This window comes from Oncorhynchus mykiss, unplaced genomic scaffold (genome assembly GCF_013265735.2).
Source record: "Oncorhynchus mykiss isolate Arlee unplaced genomic scaffold, USDA_OmykA_1.1 un_scaffold_173, whole genome shotgun sequence".
NCBI classification, from domain to species: Eukaryota; Metazoa; Chordata; class Actinopteri; order Salmoniformes; family Salmonidae; genus Oncorhynchus; species Oncorhynchus mykiss.
The window spans coordinates 181,589-204,084 of NW_023493670.1; the positions used below are offsets into that span (position 1 = coordinate 181,589).

The 22,496-nt window shown below is 40.8% G+C and overlaps 2 protein-coding genes across 2 annotated transcripts in view; both read left to right on the plus strand.

Moving 5' to 3' along the window:
* The window catches only part of LOC118947602 (zinc finger protein 271-like), a 38,855-nt gene extending 18,944 nt beyond the window's left edge, over window positions 1-19,911 (plus strand). The window contains exon 6 of the mRNA XM_036972530.1: window positions 18,270-19,911. Coding sequence (XP_036828425.1) covers window positions 18,270-19,475 — 1,206 coding nt within the window. The 3' untranslated portion in view covers window positions 19,476-19,911. The remainder of the gene's footprint in view (window positions 1-18,269) is intronic.
* On the plus strand, window positions 10,313-11,592 carry LOC110512362 (protein MNN4). The gene is made up of 2 exons (XM_036972570.1): window positions 10,313-11,027; window positions 11,342-11,592. The coding sequence occupies exons 1-2, from the start codon at window positions 10,610-10,612 to the stop codon at window positions 11,497-11,499; spliced, it is 576 nt and encodes a 191-aa protein (XP_036828465.1). The 5' UTR covers window positions 10,313-10,609; the 3' UTR covers window positions 11,500-11,592.
* Window positions 19,912-22,496: the final 2,585 nt, after the last annotated feature.

The window sequence follows — 22,496 nt, forward strand, 5'->3', positions numbered from 1 at the left end:
GATAGGCGGTTCCATGACACCAGATCATGTCTGTGCCCTCGGGGACGGACCAATGACTTAGTTAAACCAATAGGATAGGCGGTTCCATGACACCAGATCATGTCTGTGCCCTCGGGGACGGACCAATGACTTAGTTAAACCAATAGGATAGGCGGTTCCATGACACCAGATCATGTCTGTGCCCTCGGGGACGGACCAATGACTTAGTTAAACCAATAGGATAGGCGGTTCCATGACACCAGATCATGTCTGTGCCCTCGGGGACGGACCAATGACTTAGTTAAACCAATAGGATAGGCGGTTCCATGACACCAGATCATGTCTGTGCCCTCGGGGACGGACCAATGACTTAGTTAAACCAATAGGATAGGCGGTTCCATGACACCAGATCATGTCTGTGCCCTCGGGGACGGACCAATGACTTAGTTAAACTTTTAAAGGAATACAATTCTCTCACATTAAAGGTTTAACATCACATTTCATATATAGTTGCATCTTTACTCATTCATTTCATACAATAATTAGATGCAAACCCCATAATTGAGAAATGTACACATTCAGAGACATAGTTATGAGTGTTTCCTGTCCTCTCTGAGGTCACCAAATGAAACACACTCAACATAACTGTCCCTTAAGTGTCCACAGTCCCTTCCCACACTCTCAAAGGTGGACATATAGTTTAATTTTGCCATTTTGGGGATTTAGGAGTTCGGCCATGTGAATTCCTTTGTTCACTCTGTGGTCTCTCTCTGTATGAAAAGGGTGAGAGAGTCTCTGCCAGGTATTTACGACCTGAGATAACAGAACCTGGGTGTAGGAGAGGGGGAAGCCACAATCTATACCCAGAAAAGGCCACATCATGACAATATGGAGTATTTCAGTTTGAATATAATGTAAATCAGTTTCCTTGTGTTCAAATGTAGGATAGATCAGATTCCATGTGTTTAAATTGTCCTTTTTTAAACTCTTTGTGTGTGTTTATCTGGGTGTGTCATTCCTCCAGCACTACAGATAATCAAGTGATATTTGGATGTGATGCATTAGTTCCATTGTTGACATCTGCATTGTTGGCCCACTGATGATTTAATGAAATGAAAATGTTCAGACTCTGTAATGGAAAATGTTTGTGTGTCCACATAACTGAGTATGTGACTAACCTTGTGAAACTGTCCAATTATAATCTCCTGTTCTTGGGACTATCATTCTGTGTTGCAAACCAGCTGCACCTGCATCCTTGTATGAATAAAGTCCCTCCCAGGAACAGGAAACTATAAAGATATGTGCTCATCACCCAATGCTTCAGGAATTCAGACTGTCTACACTGCGCTGTGTAACTCTGTTATTCTCTCTGAGCTCAGAAATAAAGAATCTTGGTTTGACTTGGACTCCAGCAGATCCTTATTTTATAATATCCACCACAACTCTCCCACAGATTGCTGTGTATTATTGTCTCAATGAAGAGTTCCTCTTTCGACTTTCCTGGGGGCATTTACAAACCTCCCACTGGTTCAATAAACGTTGTTACCTGAATGATGAGATTATTATGGGTGAGAGCAATTATTTTAATTGTCAAATTGCAACCAAGCATCGGTCATCATGTCACCAGATTAAGACCCTCAAAGTGTATTGGAAAGGAGCATCAAGCTCATCACATGTAGTTTCACCACCCTGTGAAGTTCATAACTTATTTCATCTGTAGCCTAATAAACTACATGGTTTTCCAAGTTTTAGAGGGAGGACCACACAACATATCATCACGTGACTCCAAGTTAACTAAGACATGATGGTTATTATATAAATATTTGTACATAAAGGAGTTTCCATCCCATTTCTCACTAAAACGTTTTTACTGACACAACCCACCATGTCAAACAAACTAACACATCGTCTGTCAGCATTTATAAAAGTGTACAGGCATATCCTGTTTCCATCAGCCTGGTCATTACTTTTGAAATGGTTGGATCAATATCCACCTTCATGATATGGATGAAGCCTGATTTGGAATGTCTGAGTAGTTCTATATGATGTCATAATTCACCCCTCTGATAATCAAGTGATATTTGGAATGTCTGAGTAGTTCTATATGATGTCATAATACACCCCTCTGATAATCAAGTGATATTTGGAATGTCTGAGTAGTTCTATATGATGTCATAATAAACCCCTCTGATAGTGATACATTTGCTCCATTGTTTCCATGTCAGTTGGTTTCCCACTCTGATGGATTATATCTGACAGGGGCTTTAAATGAATAGTATGGTGACATCTTAGTGTGTCTTGAAATAGGATTATTAATCATAAACTCCTATAGCAACAATACACTGCAGCTTTGACATCAACATGAGAATGGTCTGATGGGTGGTGGTGCTACTCTATAGGTAAGGCTGTCCAATATCAATGTTCAAATAGTCACTTCTAGCCGGCCTCCGCCCAGTATCCTGCCCTGAATTTAGTCACTGTTACTAGCCGTCTACCACCCAGTACTCCACCCTGTATTCTAGTCAAGGCTCATCCTATATACAGTGCCTTGCAAAAGTATTCGGCCCCCTTGAACTTTGCGACCTTTTGCCACATTTCAGTCTTCAAACATAAAGATATAAAGATATAAAACTGAACAACAAGTGGGACACAATCATGAAGTGGAACGGCATTTATTGGATATTTCAAACTTTTTTAACAAATCAAAAACTGAAAAATTGGGCGTGCAAAATTATTCAGCCCCAGCAAACTCTCTCCAGAAGTTCAGTGAGGATCTCTGAATGATCCAATGTTGACCTAAATGACTAATGATGATAAATACAATCCACCTGTGTGTAATCAAGTCTCTGTATAAATGCACCTGCACTGTGATAGTCTCAGAGGTCCGTTAAAAGCGCAGAGAGCATCATGAAGAACAAGGAACACACCAGGCAGGTCCGAGATACTGTTGTGAAGAAGTTTAAAGCCGGATTTGGATACAAAAAGATTTCCCAAGCTTTAAACATCCCAAGGAGCACTGTGCAAGTGATAATATTGAAATGGAATGAGTATCAGACCACTGCAAATCTACCAAGACCTGGCCGTCCCTCTAAACTTTCAGCTCATACAAGGAGAAGACTGATCAGAGATGCAGCCAAGAGGCCCATGATCACTCTGGATGAACTGCAGAGATCTACAGCTGAGGTGGGAGACTCTGTCCATAGGACAACAATCAGTCGTATATTGCACAAATCTGGCCTTTATGGAAGTGGCAAGAAGAAAGCCATTTCTTAAAGATATCCATAGAAAGTGTTGTTTAAAGTTTGCCACAAGCCACCTGGGAGACACACCAAACATGTGGAAGAAGGTGCTCTGGTCAGATGAAATCAAAATTGAACTTTTTGGCAACAATGCAAAACGTTATGTTTGGCGTAAAAGCAACACAGCTCATCACCCTGAACACACCATCCCCACTGTCAAACATGGTGGTGGCAGCATCATGGTTTGGGCCTGCTTTTCTTCACCAGGGACAGGGAAGATGGTTAAAATTGATGGGAAGATGGATGGAGCCAAATACAGGACCATTCTGGAAGAAAACCTGATGGAGTCTGCAAAAGACCTGAGACTGGGACGGAGATTTGTCTTCCAACAAGACAATGATCCAAAACATAAAGCAAAATCTACAATGGAATGGTTCAAAAATAAACATATCCAGGTGTTAGAATGGCCAAGTCAAAGTCCAGACCTGAATCCAATCGAGAATCTGTGGAAAAAACTGAAAACTGCTGTTCACAATTGCTCTCCATCCAACCTCACTGAGCTCGAGCTGTTTTACAAGGAGGAATGGGAAAAAATGTCAGTCTCTCGATGTGCAAAACTGATAGAGACATACCCCAAGCGACTTAAAGCTGTAATCGCAGCAAAAGGTGGCGCTACAAAGTATTAACTTAAGGGGGCTGAATAATTTTGCACGCCCAATTTTTCAGTTTTTGATTTGTTAAAAAAGTTTGAAATATCCAATAAATGTCGTTCCACTTCATGATTGTGTCCCACTTGTTGTTGATTCTTCACAAAAAAATACAGTTTTATATCTTTATGTTTGAAGCCTGAAATGTGGCAAAAGGACGCAAAGTTCAAGGGGGCCGAATACTTTCGCAAGGCACTCTAACTACTGCTGTACACACCTTTTATATTCATATACGGTCCATAATGTACATTTTAAACAAATTGTATATATTTATATTCCAGACTCTGACATTCCTCGTTCTACCATTTCAATATTTCTAAATCCTTAAAATGAATTGTAGGGAAAATCAGTAGGTCACACAAATGACTATTTCTAAACAAAGATAATAGACAAGTAGAATGGGAGAGGTTTCTTATACTATCTTTACTTACTCAGTGAAGAGACTCCAGGGATGGTGATGAAGGCTGTAGGAATGAAGATCAGACAGTGAAGAGACTCCAGGGATGGAGATGAAGGCTGTAGGAATGAAGATCAGACAGTGAAGAGACTCCAGGGATGGAGATGAAGGCTGTGGGAATGAAGATCAGACAGTGAAGAGACTCCAGGGACGGAGATGAAGGCTGTAGGAATGAAGATCAGACAGTGAAGAGACTCCAGGGATGGAGATGAAGGCTGTGGGAATGAAGATCAGACAGTGAAGAGACTCCAGGGACGGAGATGAAGGCTGTAGGAATGAAGATCAGACAGTGAAGAGACTCCAGGGATGGAGATGAAGGCTGTAGGAATGAAGATCAGACAGTGAAGAGACTCCAGGGACGGAGATGAAGGCTGTAGGAATGAAGATCAGACAGTGAAGAGACTCCAGGGACGATGATGAAGGCTGTAGGAATGAAGATCAGACAGTGAAGAGACTCCAGGGATGGAGATGAAGGCTGTAGGAATGAAGATCAGACAGTGAAGAGACTCCAGGGATGGAGATGAAGGCTGTAGGAATGAAGATCAGACAGTGAAGAGACTCCAGGGATGGAGATGAAGGCTGTAGGAATGAAGAGACTTCAGGGATTGAGATGAAGGCTGTGGGAATGAAGATCAGACAGTGAAGAGACTCCAGTGACGGTGATGAAGAATCAACCAGAGAATCAACCAGATTGATTCACAGTCAGTGTTGTTGAGCAGAGAATCAACCAGATTGATTCACAGTCAGTGTTGTTGAGCAGAGAATCAACCAGATTGATTCACAGTCAGTGTTGTTGAGCAGAGAATCAATCAGATTGATTCACAGTCAATGTTGTTCAGCAGAGAATCAACCAGATTGATTCACAATCAGTGTTGTTGAGCAGAGAATCAACCAGGTTGTACATGTCCAAGTTATTCAGGTGCATAATAAAATGTTTTTCTTCTATTCTTGTTATTCAACTAAAAAATGTTCTCTGAATGAGAACAAGCACATCTGTGAGCGTTATGCATTATTACATCGATTGACTGAATGATGAAGCTGACAGCTTTGTAGTAAAACCAGGTTTGGAGTCAATTCCAATTCAATTCCAATTCAATTCCAATTCAATTCCAGTCAATTCAGGAAGTAAATCAAATTCCAATTCCACCTCTTCATAATTGAAAACCATAGAAGGGAATTGTCATTTTCAGTTTACTTCCTGAATGCTGAATGGCAGTGAGATGCCACACTCCTTCTCACATCCAGCCTGTTCCTGATATTCTGGTCTACATACAACGCATTCGGGAGGTATTCAGACCTCTTGACTTGTTCCACATTTTGTTATGTTCGTCTTAATCTAAAATGGATTCAATTGGGATGTTTTCCTCATCAATCTACACACAACACCCCATAATGACAAAGCAAAGACAGGGTTTTAGAAATGTTTGCAAATGTATTTTATAATTAAAAACTGAAATATAACATTTACATAAGTATTCAGACCCTTAACTCAGTACTTTGTTGAAGCACCTTTGGCAGCGATTACAGCCTCAAGTATTCTTGGGTATGACGCTACAAGCTTGGCACACCTGTATTTTTCTCCCATTCTTCTCTGCAGATCCTCTCAACCTCTGTCAGGTTGGATGGGGAGCGTCGCTGCACAAGTATTTTCAGGTCTCTCCAGAGATGTTCGATCGGGTTCAAGTCCAGGCTCTGGCTGGGCCACACAAGGACATTCAGAGACTTGTCCCGAAGCCACTTCTGTGTTGTCTTGTCAGTGTGCTTAGGGTCGTTGTTCTGTTGGAAGGTGAACCTTTGCCCCAGTCTGAGGTCCTGCGTGCTCTGGAGCAGGTTTTCATCAATTATCTCTCTGTACTTTATTTATATTTGATTTATTTATTATTGAACCTTTATTTAACTTGGCAAGTCAGTTAAGAACAAATTCTTATTTACAACGGTGGCCAACCAAAAGGCAAAAGGCCTCCTACGGTGGCTGGGATTCAAAACAAGAATACATCCCTAGCCAAGGTCCTTCTTCAGTGGCTTCTTCCTTGCTGAGCGGCCTTTCAGGTTACGTTGATATAGGACTCATTTTACTATGGATATAGATATTTTTGTACCTGTTTCCTCCAGCATCTTCACAAGGTCTTTTGCTGTTGTTCTGGGACTGGTTTGCACTTTTCGCACCAACGTATGTTGATCTCCAGGAGACAGAACAAGTCTCCTTCCTGAGCGGTATGACGGCTGTGTGGTCCCATGGTGTTTATACTTGCATATACTATAGTTTGTCAACAAGACATTTGTGGAGTGGTTGAAAACCGAGTTTTAATGACTCCAACCTAAGCGTATGTAAACATCCTTTGTATAGCCTCCACTCTGTACTGGTACCCCCTGTATATAGCCTCCACATTGACTCGGTACTGGTACCTCCTGTATATAGCCTCCACATTGACTCTGTACTGGTACCCCCTGTATATAGTCTCCACATTGACTCGGTACTGGTACCTCCTGTATATAGCCTCCACATTGACTCTGTACTGGTACCCCCTGTATATAGTCTCCACATTGACTCGGGACTGGTACCTCCTGTATATAGCCTCCACATTGACTCTGTACTGGTACCCCCTGTATATAGTCTCCACATTGACTCGGTACTGGTACCCCCTGTACTAGTCTCCACATTGACTCTGTACTGGTACCTCCTGTATATTGCCTCTGTACTGGTACCTCCTGTATATATATCCTCTGATTGAGAACCAATCTAGGCAACCATAGACTTACCTAGACACCTAACATGAACACAACCCCATAAATCTAATAAACCCCTAGACAAGACGAAACACATAAATCACCCATGTCACACCCTGGCCTAACCAAAATAATAAAGAAAACAAAGATAACTAAGGACAGGGCGTGACAGTACCCCCCCCCCCCAAAGGTGAGGACTCCCGGCCGCACACCTAAACCCATAGGAGAGGGTCTGGGTGGGCGTTTGTCCACTGTGGCGGGATGTGGACGCCACTCTACCATAGTCTTAGTCCGCTTTCTTAGCGTCATTTGAGTGGCGACCCTCGCCGCCGACCTTGGCCTAGTAACCCTAACAAAGGGCCCACCTGGACTGAGGGCTGCCTCATTACTAAGGAAGCTCAGGACCGAGGGGTACCTCAGGTAATGTCTACACCTCAGGCCTGAGCTACCCCTCGGTACTGAGCTACTTTTTAAAACTTTTTATTTTGGGAATATTTTCTCAACCCTTATTTTTCTTATCTACGTTGTTGGTTAAGGGCTTGTCAGTAAGCATTTCACGTTAAGATCTACACCTGTTGTATTCAGCGCATGTGACAAATAATATTTGATTGTAACTAAATATGCAGTTTCAATGTTACGGTCTTTGATACAATTATATTTCTGAAACTCAGGCTGTGTGTGTTTATCTGCGTCATTCCTTGATCATTCCTTGTGGTCCTGTAGCTCAGTTGGTGGAGTATAGTGCTTGTTAAACCAGGGTAGTGGGTTTGATTCCTGGGACCACCCATATGTAAAGTGTTTGCACACATGACTGCAAATCCCTTTAGATAAAAGTGTCTGCTACATTGCAGATGTATCCACTGATTATACCAAACATCTGGAACACCTTCCTAATATGGAGTTGGACCCTCCCCTTTTCCCCTCTAAACCGCCTCAATTCGTCGGGGCATGGACTCTACAAGGTGTCGAAAGCATTCCACAGGGATGCTGGCCCATGTTGACTCCAATGCTTCCCACAATTGTGTCAAGTTGGCTGGGTGTCCTTTGGGTGCAGTGGGGTCTCCTCAGAGGAGGAAGTGGAGAACAATCGTCCTCAGTTATTTTCAGAAAAATTAAAATGGTAAAATATTTAAAAGTGGTCCTTTTTAGATAAAACTATACTAAATATAATCACGTCACCAAATAATTTATTAAAACATACTATTTTGCATCCTCCATCCTCCTCTGGGTACATTGACTTCAATACAAAACCTTGGAGGCTCATGGTTCTCAAGCCCTTCCATAGACTTACACAGTAATTATGACAACTTCCGGAGGACGTCCTCCAACCTATCAGAGCTCTTGCAGCATGAACTGACATGATGTCCAACCAATGAAAGGATCAGATAATGTATCTAGTACTGAAAGCATAAGCTACAGCTAGCTAGCACTGCAGTGCATAACATGTGGTGAGTAGTTGACTAAAAGAGAGAAAAATACAATAGTTGAACAGTTTTGAACAAATTATTTTATTCCAAAATGAAGGAGAAGCGAGAGAGAGATATTTTGTCATTTATTTTCCACTTTCAGTTTCACTTACTTAGCTAGCAAATGCAGCTATCTAGTTTAGTCTACTCAAACACTTGGCTCAAACAAAGGGATGCTATGTTAGCTAGCTGGCTATGACTATCCAACACAACACTAGAACTCTTCCAAGTCAAGGCTAGCCTTTGGTTTTACTAATTTATTGCCACTGGGACCCGCCAAGGTAAGTGCTAAACTGCTTACTGACTGTACACTGTAACGTTACTGCATGATTGTAGCAGGTTTACTCACGAGTTAGTTATTTTAGCTCTGTTGACTATGATGTTATTTTAGCTAATATGTTGACAACAATGTAAGCTGTGTGTAGCAGTTATGAAATGGTTTGGCTTGGAAAGGTTTTTTCTCCTGGTGACATACAGCTGATGTGTTGTGCATTGAAGTACAGAAACAAAGGGAGAAGGTGATAAGAGGAGAGCACATAGATGCAAGAAGGAATACAACGTGTCTGTAATGAAAGTGAACTGTGTTTATGCATGATCAGGGGTGTATTCATTCCGCCGATTCTGTTGACAAACGTTTAAATGGAACAAAACGGGGATAAACATACCTGAATTTGTCCAGTGATATCTCTATTTTAGCTAGATGCAGGCGAGAGTGTGCAAGGCAGTATTGAATGTGTCACTGTCTGTCTATGTGTCACTGTCTGTCATCGCAAAATGTTATCTCGACCTGTGTGAACCTACATTCTAAACTTTCATTCATAGGCTAGGTTGCTACCTCATGATGGGTATAGGGACAATTAGAGTATCATGTAGTAGCCTAAACCTATTGCTGTTACATTGAACAGGGTGAGTGAAATATGAATGACAGTCGTCCAATATGCTGTAATAGAATTAAGGCCATGCTCATGAAAAAACAAATCGTCCTGCCTCATCTTAAACGGCACTGACCTCCACTGTTTGGGTGGTGGACCACTCTTGGTACACATGGGAAACTGTTGAGCTGAAAAACCCAGCAGCGTTGCAGTTCTTGACACAAACCGGTGCGCCTGGCACCCACTACCATACCCCGTGCAAAGTAACTTAAATATTTTGTCTTCCCCATTAACTCTCTAAATGGCACACATGCACAATCCATGTCTCATGTCTCAAGGCTTAAAAATCATTATTTAACCTGTCTCCCCCCTTCATCTACACGGATTGAAGTGGATTTAACTAGTGACATCAGTAAGGGATCATAGCTTTAGCCTGGATTCACCTGGTCTGTCTAAGTCATGGAAGGAGCAGCTGTTCTTAATGTTTTGTCTACCCAGTGTAAAGCACTACAGATAATCAAGTGCTATTTGCATGTGATGCATTTGTTCTGTTGTTTACAGGATGATTTGTATCTTATAGAGCGTGGCTTTAAGGGAATAGTATGGTCACATGTAGATAAAAAAGAATGTGAAAAATTAACAGAGAAAATGTATATCAACACACTACCTATTCATATAAGTATTTATTAATCATCTACATATTCATATTGAGCTTCTACGTCTGTGTACAGGAACTTATTATTTGGAAGAGAAAATGTATCAGCTTATTGTTAAATAATTATGACGTTCTTTCCAATACAAAAAGTGTTGTAACTATTGTTTCCAAACTGCGTTACCCACTCCAGTCAGCAGATGGCGATGAGCGTCTTTCAGGTGATGATTCTTCCGTGACGTATAATGGACTGGCCGGGACCCTTCTTCAGGAACAACAAGGCGCCAACTCTTCCAACCACGTCGGTAGCTTGCTAGCCAACATAAAAGTGAAAGATTGACGCTTTAGACCATGTTAATGTACATTATCTAATCTCAGTGTTTTAAACACAGTTCTGTTGACGTATTAACTGGTTAACTGTAACCTAATTTGCAAACTTGTTAAAGATTGATGCTGAGCCTAGCACTAGGCTAGTCGCTAATGCTAACTAGCTAGCTAACATCCCTGACCATGAGCTCATTAAAGTACTCATCCCCTGCTAAAGAAGAGGAGGTCTGCTGTTTGGAGAAAGAAGTTCTGGCGCTGAACATTGAAGAAGAGGATGAGGTTACAGTGAAAGAAGAGAAAGAAGCTTTTAGAATGAAAAAGGAGGAAGATGAGGCTGTTATAGTGAAGGAAGAAGATGCTGTTATAGTGGAAGAACATTTCAGAATGAAAAAGGAGGAAGAGGAGACTGTTATAGTGAAGGAAGAAGATGCTGTTATAGTGAAAGAACATTTCAGAATGAAAAAGGAGGAAGAGGAGGCTGTTATAGTGATAGAAGAGAAAGAACCGTTTAGAGAGGAACAGGATGATATCTCAATAAAGGTGAAGGAGGAAGACGTTTTTGGAGTGAAAGAGGAAGAGACAGAATATCAGATTAACACCAGTGAGTACTGTCTTCAACAGGGACACAAACTATGCCGTTGTTGAACTAATGTGTGGTTTTAAAGTGGCATTCTACTGAAGTTCTACACTTGAATATGTTGTTCAGTACTGTAGGAATTGTTAAAGGGTCAATCTGCCATTGGTTCATATATTTTAGGGACTTTTCAATTAGATGTATTGAATTCTCCATGTTGTCTATATTAAAGTTCCCCTCATCTAGTATAACAGGCTTTTAAAATTCAATATTGAAGCATATGTTCTACTTAAAATATCAAAGGGAGTTTACTACTCATTTTGATGTTCTCGTTCACACAGGAGAGAGACATGACTATGGTGGATCCTCTGGGGAGCCTCAACAACATCCTGATGCTGACGAGGCAGAGAAGAGTCTCTCCAGATCAGAACACCAGATGGTACAGCTTGGTCTGGACGAGCAAACAGCTTTCTCTCGCTTGTGGGCTGGGTTTCTGTAAAGCACTTTATGACAACAGTGACATCAGCATCCATAATGATGTGCGTCTGTGTCCCCTCTTTATGGTTAGCAGGACAACACTTGCCCTTCCTCCCTCCCGGAGTCCCTGTATCGTGCCTCTCCCGGTAGCACCTTACTGCTGGGTATGAAGAGGTTGTCTGTGCTGCTGGTGGACTGCAGGAAAACAACAGGGCTGAGTGGAACTGTGAGAGGAGGAGAAGAGAAGAAAGGATCAGATTTGACACATCAAAGTAAGTGCTGTAGTTTAGTTTGAACAAATACAATAGATCTGCCCACTGGTATCTGTTACCAGGATAACCAGCAGAGTTATGTTAGTTGACAGGAAGTTAGAGTAGTGTATATGGATGTAATGAATATCATAACACTGAAAAAGGATTCTGCCAATGAAAAGAGAGAAACCAATAGACCATATAAAACCTTGATGAAAGTCAGCTTTGGAGAGAAAGTTTCTAGATGATCCAATGTAAGGTGCTTGTTTTACAAAAACTTTTCCTTAAAACATTATGGATGTTACATTGCCTGTCCCAGTCAACGCGGCTATCTTTACAAGACTGTAGAACAGGCAAACTAAACTCAAGACTTTGGTCATTAATTAACTAGTACTGAAGAAAAACTGTGATCAGGCTGCCTACTCAAGCAAAAGCTTCAAACTGTAACCAGTGCCGGCAACCTGGTTCAGGTTATCAATCAACCTACCAGGGTAGTGACAAACAGTAGAGGAATGAAATCATCAACATGTTTTGATCATGTCTTTACTAATGCTGCAGAAATGGGTTTTAAAGCAGTATCCAGATCCACCAGATGTAGTGATCACAATATAGGAGCCATGTCTAGGAAAACCACCGTTCCAAAGGCTGGGACTAATATTGTGTATAAGAGGTCATACATTTTTTTGTAGTGATTCCTATGTTGTTGATGTAAATAATATTTGTTGGTCCGTGGTGTGTAATGATGAGCAACCAGACACTGCCCTTGACACATTTGAAACTGCTTATCCCAGTTACTAATAAGCATGCACCCATTAAGAAAATGACTGTAAAAACGGTTGAATCCACATGAATTGATGAGGAATTTAAAAAATGGTATGATGAAGAGGGAGGCAAAAGAGATGGCATATAGGTCTGGCTGAATAACTGATTGGCAAACCTATTGCAAATTGAGACATCATTTGACTAAACTGAGTAAAAAGAAGAAAGTACACAATGAAACAAAGATAAAATACATGAAGAATGATTGTAAAAAATCTTTGGAGAATCTTCAATGAAATGTTGTGCAAATAAAATCAACAATGACAAGTCACTGGTGTCTGACAACGAGGATGGAAAATTGAGGATAATAGCGGCCGATATTGCCATTCTTATTTGCCTTGTCTTTAATTTAAGCCTACTAGAAAGTGTGTGCCCTCAGGCCTGGAGGGAAGCTAAAGTCATTCCACTACCCAAGAATAGTAAAGCTCCCTTTACTGGCTTAAATAGCCAACCAATCAGCCTGTTACCGACCCTTACAATTTTGGAAAAAAAGTATTTGACCAGATACAATGCTATTTTACAGTAAACAAATATAGACTTTTAGCTTATAGGGAAGTTCATTCAACAAGCACAGCACTTGCAAATGACTGATTGGCTGAGCGAAATTGATGATAAAAATGGCTTTACACCCCCTGCTATATTGTGGATAAAGAGTTTTTCTTTTAAAATGTAACCTTTATTTAACTAGGCAAGTCAGTTAAGAACAAATTAATTTTTTTCAATGATGGCCTAGGACTGCCTTGTTCAGGGGCAGAACGACAGAGTTTTACCTTGTCAACTCGGGGATTCAATCCAGCAATCTCTCGGTTACTGGCCTACCGCTCTAACCACTAGGCTACCTGCCGCCCCAGAGCTACCTGTCTAACGGAACACAAAGAGTGTTCTTTAATGGAAGCCTGTACAACAAAATCCAGGTAGAATCAGGAATTCCCCAGGGCAGCTGTTTGGCATTCACTTTTTTTCAATCTTTACCAACAACATGCCAGTGACATTTGAGTAAAGCCAGTGTGTCTATATATGCGGATGACTCAACATTGTACACGTCAGCTACTACAGCGACTGAAATGACTGCAACACTTAACATAGAGCTGCAGTTAGTTTCAGAATGGGTGGCAAGGAATACATATTTCTGATTACCTTAAGTTACATGGCCTACTACGCTAATTCTGTAGCGGTATTGTTAGAGGGGGGTAAATATGAAGATTTTGTTGGGGCGCCAGGCAGGTATTAACCCTAGTTATTAAAGTTAGTTATTACCTATTATAACATTATTATTATTATTATTATTAAATATTATTAAAACTGAAAGGATGAGAGTAGAATAGATAGAGTAGCGCTTCCAGACACATTCTAAACACGATGGAGACTTAAAGGAGGACTGTAGCATCTAATGATGAAACATTATGGAGTCTTAAAGGAGGACTGTAGCATCTAATGATGAAACATTATGGAGACTTAAAGGAGGACTGTAGCATCTAATGATGAAACATTATGGAGTCTTAAAGGAGGACTGTAGCATCTAATGATGAAACATTATGGAGTCTTAAAGGAGGACTGTAGCATCTAATGATGAAACATTATGGAGTCTTAAAGGAGGACTGTAGCATCATGAGGTAGTCACCGGGAATGAATTTCAATTAATTGCCTTTTTAGAAGTTAAGTTGTGGAATTTCTTTCCCTATAACCTGTTTGGGATAGGGGGCAGTATTTTCACGTCCGGATGAAAAGCGTTCCCAAAGTAAACTACCTGCTACTCAGGCCCAGAAGCTAGGATATGCATATAATTGGTAGGTTTGGATAGAAAACACTCTAAAGTTTCTAAAACTGTAAAAATAATGTCTGTGAGTTTAACATAACTTATTTGGCAGGTGAAACCCCGTGGACAAACCATCCAGGAGGAACTTTTTGTTGTTGAGGTGACTCTGTTTTCAAATGGTTTTGTGTGGCACTTGGTTGCAGTTCCTATTGCTTCCACTAGATGTCAACAGTCTTTAGAAATTGGTTGATGTTTTTCTTTAGAGAAATGAAGAAGTTCGGCTATTCAGAACGAGGGTCCAGCCTAGTGCTCTCTAATGTTTTGATGCGCACTCCAGGTCACGCGCTTCACGTTGTTTTTATCCGGTATTGAACACAGTTTATCCCATCTTAAATTTTCTCGATTATTTATGTTTTAAAATACCTAAAGTTAGATTAGGAAAGTTGTTTGAAATGTTTGGACAGCGTTTACAGGTAACTTATTAGATGTTTTGTAGTCATGCTGGGCGAGTTGGAACCAGTGTTTTTTTTAATCAAATGCAACAAATAAATGGACATTTTGGAAATATAACAACAGAATTAATCGAACAAAAGGACCATTTGTGATGTTTATGGGACATATTGGAGTGCCAATAGAAGAAGCTCTTCAAAGGTAAGGCACAAATTATATTGTTATTTCTGAGGTTTGTGTCGCGCCTGGCGGGTTGAAATATGATTGTTGTATGTTTGTTTGATGGGGTGCTGTCCTCAGATAATTGCATGGTTTGCTTTTGCCGTAAAGCCTTTCTGAAATCTGACACGGTGGCTAGATTAACAAGAAGTTAAGCTTTGCACTTGTGAATGTATGAAAGTTAAAGTTCAAATAAATAAATATTTTGCACTCTGCAATTTCACCGGATGTTGTCAACGTTCCACTAGCAGGTTTTAATGTGTTTTAACCTTTTGGAACTACTCCTCCCGTTTCCGGGAGAATTGTCATCAACTACACTAATTAGCATAACGCAACAGACAAACATTCTTACTAGAAAATATTCATATTCATGAAATCACAAGTGAAATATAGTGAAACACAGCTTAGCCTTTTGTTAATCACCCTGTCATCTCAGATTTTGAAATTATTCTTTACAGCCAAAGCAAGACAAGCATTTGTGTAAGTTTATCGATAGCATAGCATTATGTCCAGCTAGCAGCAGGGAGCTTGGTCACGAAAATCAGAAAAGCAATCCAATTAAATCGTTTACCTTTGAGCTTCGGATGTTTTCACTCGCGAGACTCCCAGTTAGACAGCAAATGTTAATTTTGTTCCATAAAGATTATTTTTTATAGCCAAAATACCTCCGTTTATTCTTCACGTTTTGTTGAGAAATCCACCGGAAGTTGTGATCACGACAACGCCGAAAAAAAACTCCAAATTAGATCCATAATATCGACAGAAACATGGCAAATGTTTTTTATAATCAATCCTCAAGGTGTTTTTCAAATATCTATTCGATAATATATCAATGGCCGCCTTTGTCTATTACGCACAAATCACTCTGAGAGCCACCACCTGACCACTGACGCAATGTTGTCGTTCACGCTCATTTTTCAAAATAAAAGCCTGAAACTATGTCTAGTGACTGAAGACACATTAGGGAAGCCATATAAAAATCTGGTTGATATCCCTTTCAATGGTAAATAGGGATGCATAGGAATGCAGAGGCTTCAAAATAAGAGTCACTTCCTGATTGGATTTTTCTCAGGCTTTCGCCTGCAATATCAGTTCTGTTATATTCACAGACAATATTGAGTGTTTTCTATCCTAAGCTGTCAATTATATGCATATTCTTGTACCTGGTCCTGAGAAATAGCCTGTTTACTTTGGGAACGTTATTTTTCCATAAATTAAAATAGTGCCCCCTAGTTTCAAGAGTTAATGTGCCATAACAGGTTTTAATGTGTTTGAGCCAATCAGTTGTGTTGTGACAAGGTATGGGGGTATACAGAAGATAGCCCTATTGGGTAAAAGGTGAAGTCCATATTATGTCAAGAACAGCTCAAATAAGCAAAGAGAAGCAACAGTCCATCATTACTTTAAGGACCACCACAAGAATGGAAGACCCAGAGTTACTTCTGATGCATAAGTTCATTAGAGTTACCAGACTTAGAAATTGCAACCCAAATAAATGCTTCACAAAGTTCAAGCAAGAGACACATCTCAACATCATCGGTTCAGAGGAGACTGCGTGAATCAGGCCTTCATGGTCGAATTGCTGCAAGGAAACCACTACTAAAGGACACCAATAATAAGAAGAGACTTGCTTGGGCCAAGAAACACGAGCAATGGACATTAGACCGGTGGATATCTGTCCTTGGGTCTGATGAGTCCAAATTTGAGATTTTTGGATCCGAGCGTCATGTCTTTGTGAGACGAGGAGTAGATGAACAGTTTATCTCCGCATGTGTGGTTCCCACCGTGAAGCATGGAGGAGGAGATGTGATGGTGTGCGGGTGCTTTGCTATTGACAATGTCAGTGATTTATTTATTCAAGTCACACTTAACCAGCATGGCTTCCACAGCATTCTACAGCTATATGCCATCCCATCTGGTTTGGGCTTAGTCCCACTGTCATTTGTTTTTCAACAGGACAATGACCCAACACACTTCCAGGTTGTGTAAGAGCTATTTGATTAAGTAGAAGAGTGATGGAGTGCTGCATCAGATGACCTGGCCTACACAATCCCCCGACCTCAACCAAATCAAGATGGTTTGGGATGAGTTGGATCGCAGAGGTGAAGGGAAAGCGGCCTACAAGTTCTCAACATATGTGGGAATGCCTACAAGACTGTTGGAAAAGGATTCCAGGTGAATCTGGTTGAGAGAAAGCAAGGGTGGCAACTTTTGAAGAATAAAATATATATTTTGATTTAACACTTGTGGTTACTACATGATTCCATGTGTTTTTAATCATTTTGATGTCTTTATTATTCTACAATGTAGAAAATAGTAAAAATAAAGAAAAACCCTTGAATGAGTAGGTAAGTCCAACCTTTTGACTGGTACTGTACATTACATTTCCTAACAGCTCCAGTGGACATTCCTGCAATCAGCATGCCAATTGCCCGCTCCCTCAGAGACCTGTGGCATTGTTGTGTGAACAAACTGCACATTTTCGAGTAGCCTTTTATTATCCCCAGCACAAGGTGCACCTGTGTAATAAGCAAGCTGTTCAATCAGCTTCTTGATATGCCACACCTGTCAGGTGGATGGATTATCTTGGCAAAGAATAAATGTTGACTAACAGTGATGCTCATGAAACATCCAACACTTTACATGTTGCGTTTATATTTTTGTTTATTGTTGTTACTATCAGTTTTAGGAACATTTACCCAAAATATGACATCAGCGATAATCAAAATGTTGAAAATCTGTGAATGTCTAAATAAGAAATCGGGCCATTTAAACAGCAGGTGTCGAACCCTTTCAACAACGGGGAGATGTTACTGATGTGCTTTGTATCTTCGACGTAAAAACAAGTTTTGGACTTCCACACAAAATGACTTCTTTAGTTATTTTATGTTTAAGGAAGTGTGTAGGTCACATTCTGTATCATACAGCTATGAATGTTATATATTTAGAACCACCTGTTCAATTGGAATCCAGTGACGTCTGTGTCTTCAGTGTCCTAGAACTGTCCAGTTTTTTGTGTTCTGACTTGTAAAACAGGATGAATAAAATAAGTAATGTAAACATAGCAGTAATTACCAGGAAGCTCTACATTTGTTTTAAAATCACACTAAGATTGTTAAATCTGGCCTCAGGTTATTGAGAGATCTGATTTAGGATTTACCCTCGTAGCAAGGTTGTTTTATCATGTGGTTTCATTCGGGTCTCTATTTAAAAATAACACTGTCTTTGGCAGGAGAAAGGCCAGACTCGGAGGAACCAGAGCCAGGGACGTCCAAACTAGCAAGACGACACCACTGCTCCCAGTGTGGAAAGAGTTTTCACCAGAAAGCACACCTGAAAGCTCATGAGAGAATACACACAGGAGAGAAGCCTTACCACTGCTCCCAATGTGGAAAGTGTTTCAACCAGTCGGGGGAGCTGAAACAACATGAGAGAATACACACAGGAGAGAAGCCTTACCACTGCTCCCAATGTGGAAAGTGTTTCAACCAGAGAGTAAACCTGAAACAACATGAGAGAATACACACAGGAGAGAAGCCTTACCACTGCTCCCAGTGTGGAAAGAGTTTCAGCCGGAAAGCAAACCTGAAAGCTCATGAGAGAATACACACAGGAGAGAAGCCTTACCACTGCTCCCAATGTGGAAAGTGTTTCAACCAGTCGGGGGAGCTGAAACTACATGAGAGAATACACACAGGAGAGAAGCCTTACCACTGCTCCCATTGTGGAAAGTGTTTCGTCCATTTGGAGGTGCTGAAACAGCATGAGAGAATACACACAGGGGAGAAGCCTTACCACTGCTACCAGTGTGGAAAGGGTTTCAACCAGAGAGGACACCTGAAACTACATGAGAGAATACACACAGGAGAGAAGCCTTACCACTGCTCCCATTGTGGAAAGTGTTTCGTCCGTTCGGTGGAGCTGAAACAACACGAGAGAATACACACAGGAGAGAAGCCTTACCACTGCTCCCAATGTGGAAAGAGTTTCAGCCGGAAAGCATTCCTGAACCAACACGAGAGAATACACACGGGGGAGAAGCCTTACCACTGCTCCCAGTGTGGAAAGCGTTTCAACCATTCAGGGAAGCTGAAACGGCATGAGAGAATACACACAGGAGAGAAGCCTTACCACTGCTCCCAATGTGGAAAGTGTTTCAACCAGCCGGGGGACCTGAAACAACACGAGAGAATACACACGGGAGAGAAGCCTTACCACTGCTCCCAGTGTGGAAAGCGTTTCAGCCATTCAGGAAAGCTGAAACGGCATGAGAGAATACACACAGGAGAGAAGCCATACCACTGCTCCCAATGTGGAAAGTTTTTCAGCCAGATAGGATACCTGAAACAACATGAGAGAATACACACGGGGGAAAAGCCTTACCACTGCTCCCAGTGTGGAAAGTGTTTCAACAATTCAGGGACGCTGAAACGACATGAGAGAATACACACAGGGCAGAAGCCTTACCACTCCTCCCAGGGTGCAAAGCTTTTGCCCAGTTAGGAAGCCTGAAAGAACACATTAGACTGCACACAGAGGAGAAGGCTTAGAAAAGCTCAGACTGTGGGAAAACATAGTACTCATAACAGTCATTTAAACGTCATTAGAGAATCCACACAGGAGAGAGAAATTACTTCTCTTAGCGTGTATATTGATATTTCACATCACATTGGCTTAAAATTCATCAGAGAACATACACAGTGCTCCCATTGTCTTATATTGTTGACCGACAATGTGTTTACCTGTCTTTACCATATGAAATTAAATGGTACAGGGTATACTCAAACATATATTTGACCTACAAAACTAAGGACATGATTGTGGACTTCAGGAAACAGCAGGGGGAACACCCCCCTATCCACATCGATGGAACAGTATTGGAGAGGGTAGTAAGTTTTATGTTCCTCGGCATACACATCACAGACAAACTGAATTGGTCCACCCAGCAGCGCCTCTTCAACCTCAGGAGGCTGAAGAAATTCGGCCTGTCACCAAAAGCACTCACAAACTTCTACAGATGCACAATCGAGAGCATCCTGTCGGGCTGTATCACCGCCTGGTACGGCAACTGCTCCGCCCACAACCGTTAGGCTCTCCAGAGGGTAGTGAGGTCTGCACAACGCATCACCGGGGGCAAACTACCTGCCCTCCAAGACACCTACACCACCCGATGTCACAGGAAGTCCATAAAGATCATCAAGGACAACAACCACCCGAGCCACTGCCTGTTCACCCCGCTATCATCCAGAAGGCGAGGTCAGTACAGGTGCATCAAAGCTGGGACCGAGAGACTGAAAAACAGCTTCTATCTCAAGGCCATCAGACTGTTAAACAGCCACCACTAACATTGAGTGGCTGCTGCCAACACACTGACTCAACTCCAGCCACTTTAATAATGGGAATTGATGGGAAATGATGTAAAATATATCACTAGCCACTTTAAACAAGGCTACCTAATATAAGGTTTACATACCCTACATTATTCATCTCATATGCATACGTATATACTGTACTCTATATCATCTACTGCATCTTTATGTAATACATGTATCACTAGCCACTAACTATGCCACTTTGTTTACATACTCATCTCATATGTATATACTGCACTCAATACCATCTACTGTATCTTGCCTATGCCGCTCTGTACCATCACTCATTCATATATCTTTATGTACATATCCCCTTACACTTGTGTCTATAAGGTAGTAGTTTTGGAATTGTTAGCTAGATTACTTGTTGGTTATTACTGCATTGTCGGAACTAGAAGCACAAGCATTTCGCTACACTCGCACTAACATCTGCTAACCATGTGTATGTGACAAATAAAATGTCATTTGATTTGACCTCAGAAATAAAGAATCTTGGTTTGACTTGGACTCCAGCAGATCCTTATTTTATAATATCCACCACAACTCTCCCACAGATTGCTGTTTATCATTGTCTCAATGAAGAGTTCCTCTTTCGACTTTCCTGGGGGCAATTACAAACCTCCCACTGGTTGAATAAACATTGTTACCCGATTGATGAGATTATTATGGGTGAGAGCAATTATTTTATTTGTCAAATGGCAACCAAGCATCGGTCATCATGTCACCAGAATAAGACCCTCAAAATGTATTGGAATTGAGCATCAAGCTCATCACATGTAGTTTCACCACCCTGTGAAGTTCATAACTTATTTCATCTGTAGCCTAATAAACGACATGGTTTTCCAAGTTTTAGAGGGAGGACCACACAACATATCATCACGTGACTCCAAGTTAACTCAGATATGATGGTTATTTGTTGAAGGAATTAAATTGCTCTCTGTTTTAATACCCAATTAAAATGAAACACTGTCAATTCATAAGGAATTGTAATTCCCTTATTCTATAATGATAGACAGAGCCCAGTCTTAAAATCAGACTGCAGAGTTTATTCAAGAGAGTACTGAGTACACATTTTACCACAGGTTATAAACGGAAAATGACGTCAGCGTTTTCTAAATGTTCCGTCTCTTCTTGACACTGGTAGAAAGGCTCTATAGTTCTCAAGCCTTCCCTCCTCGCCTTGAGCCAAGGCCTTGAGCCAAGGTCAGCTAGTGTAGATAAGCATTCTAGTCAGTTTGGAGATATAGTTCATTCATTTGTACCAAGGAACAGACCGTCATTGTTCTAAACTCTTGACCACATTCACACACACATTATTTTCAGTACTGGGATCAAGAAAGAAAACTCATACATATACAGAATAGTATTCTGATTAGTACATATACAGTAACATAATAGTATTCGGGTTAGTACATATACAGTAACACGCTAGTATTCTGATTAGTCAGTCCTGATTGAAATGTATACATAATTAGTCATCATTGATATATAAATATTTGTACATAAAGGAGTTTCCATCGCCATTTCTCACTAAAACGTTTATACTGGCACAAAAAGACCCAACCATGTCAGACAAACTAACATATCGTCTGTCAGCATTTATAAAAATATTCAGGCATATCCTGTTTCCGTCAGCCCGGTCATTACTTTTGAAATGGTTGGATCAATATCCACCTTCATGATGTGGATGAAGCCTGATTTGGAATGTCTGAGTAGTTCTATATGATGTCATAATACACCCCTCGATAATCAAGTGATATTTGGAATGTCTGAGTAGTTCTATCTGATGTCATAATACACCCCTCTGATAGTGATACATTTGCTCCATTGTTTCCATGTCAGTTGGTTTCCCACTCTGATGATGTATATCTGACAGAGGGGCTTTAAATGAATAGTATGGTGACATCTTAGTGGGGCTTGAAGTAAATAGGATTATTAATCATAAACTCCTATAGCAGCAATACAATGCAGCTTTGACATCAAGAAGAGAATGGGCTGATGGGTGGTGGTGCTACTCTATAGGTAAGGCTGTCCAATATGAATGTTCAATACACACAATAGGTTGGTTATGGAGGGTGATGTATCACAGTCAAAGTCCTGCAAAAAGAGCTAAGAGACTCATATTTGTGTAAACTATACATAGTTGTGTTCT

Bases quoted from the DNA above. Each gene is read 5' to 3' on its own strand.
- LOC110512362 (XM_036972570.1), top strand. From the start codon at position 10,610: ATGAGCTCATTAAAGTACTCATCCCCTGCTAAAGAAGAGGAGGTCTGC. The intron at 11,028-11,341 runs GTGAGTACTGTC...TCGTTCACACAG, and splicing joins AGAATATCAGATTAACACCA to GAGAGAGACATGACTATGGT.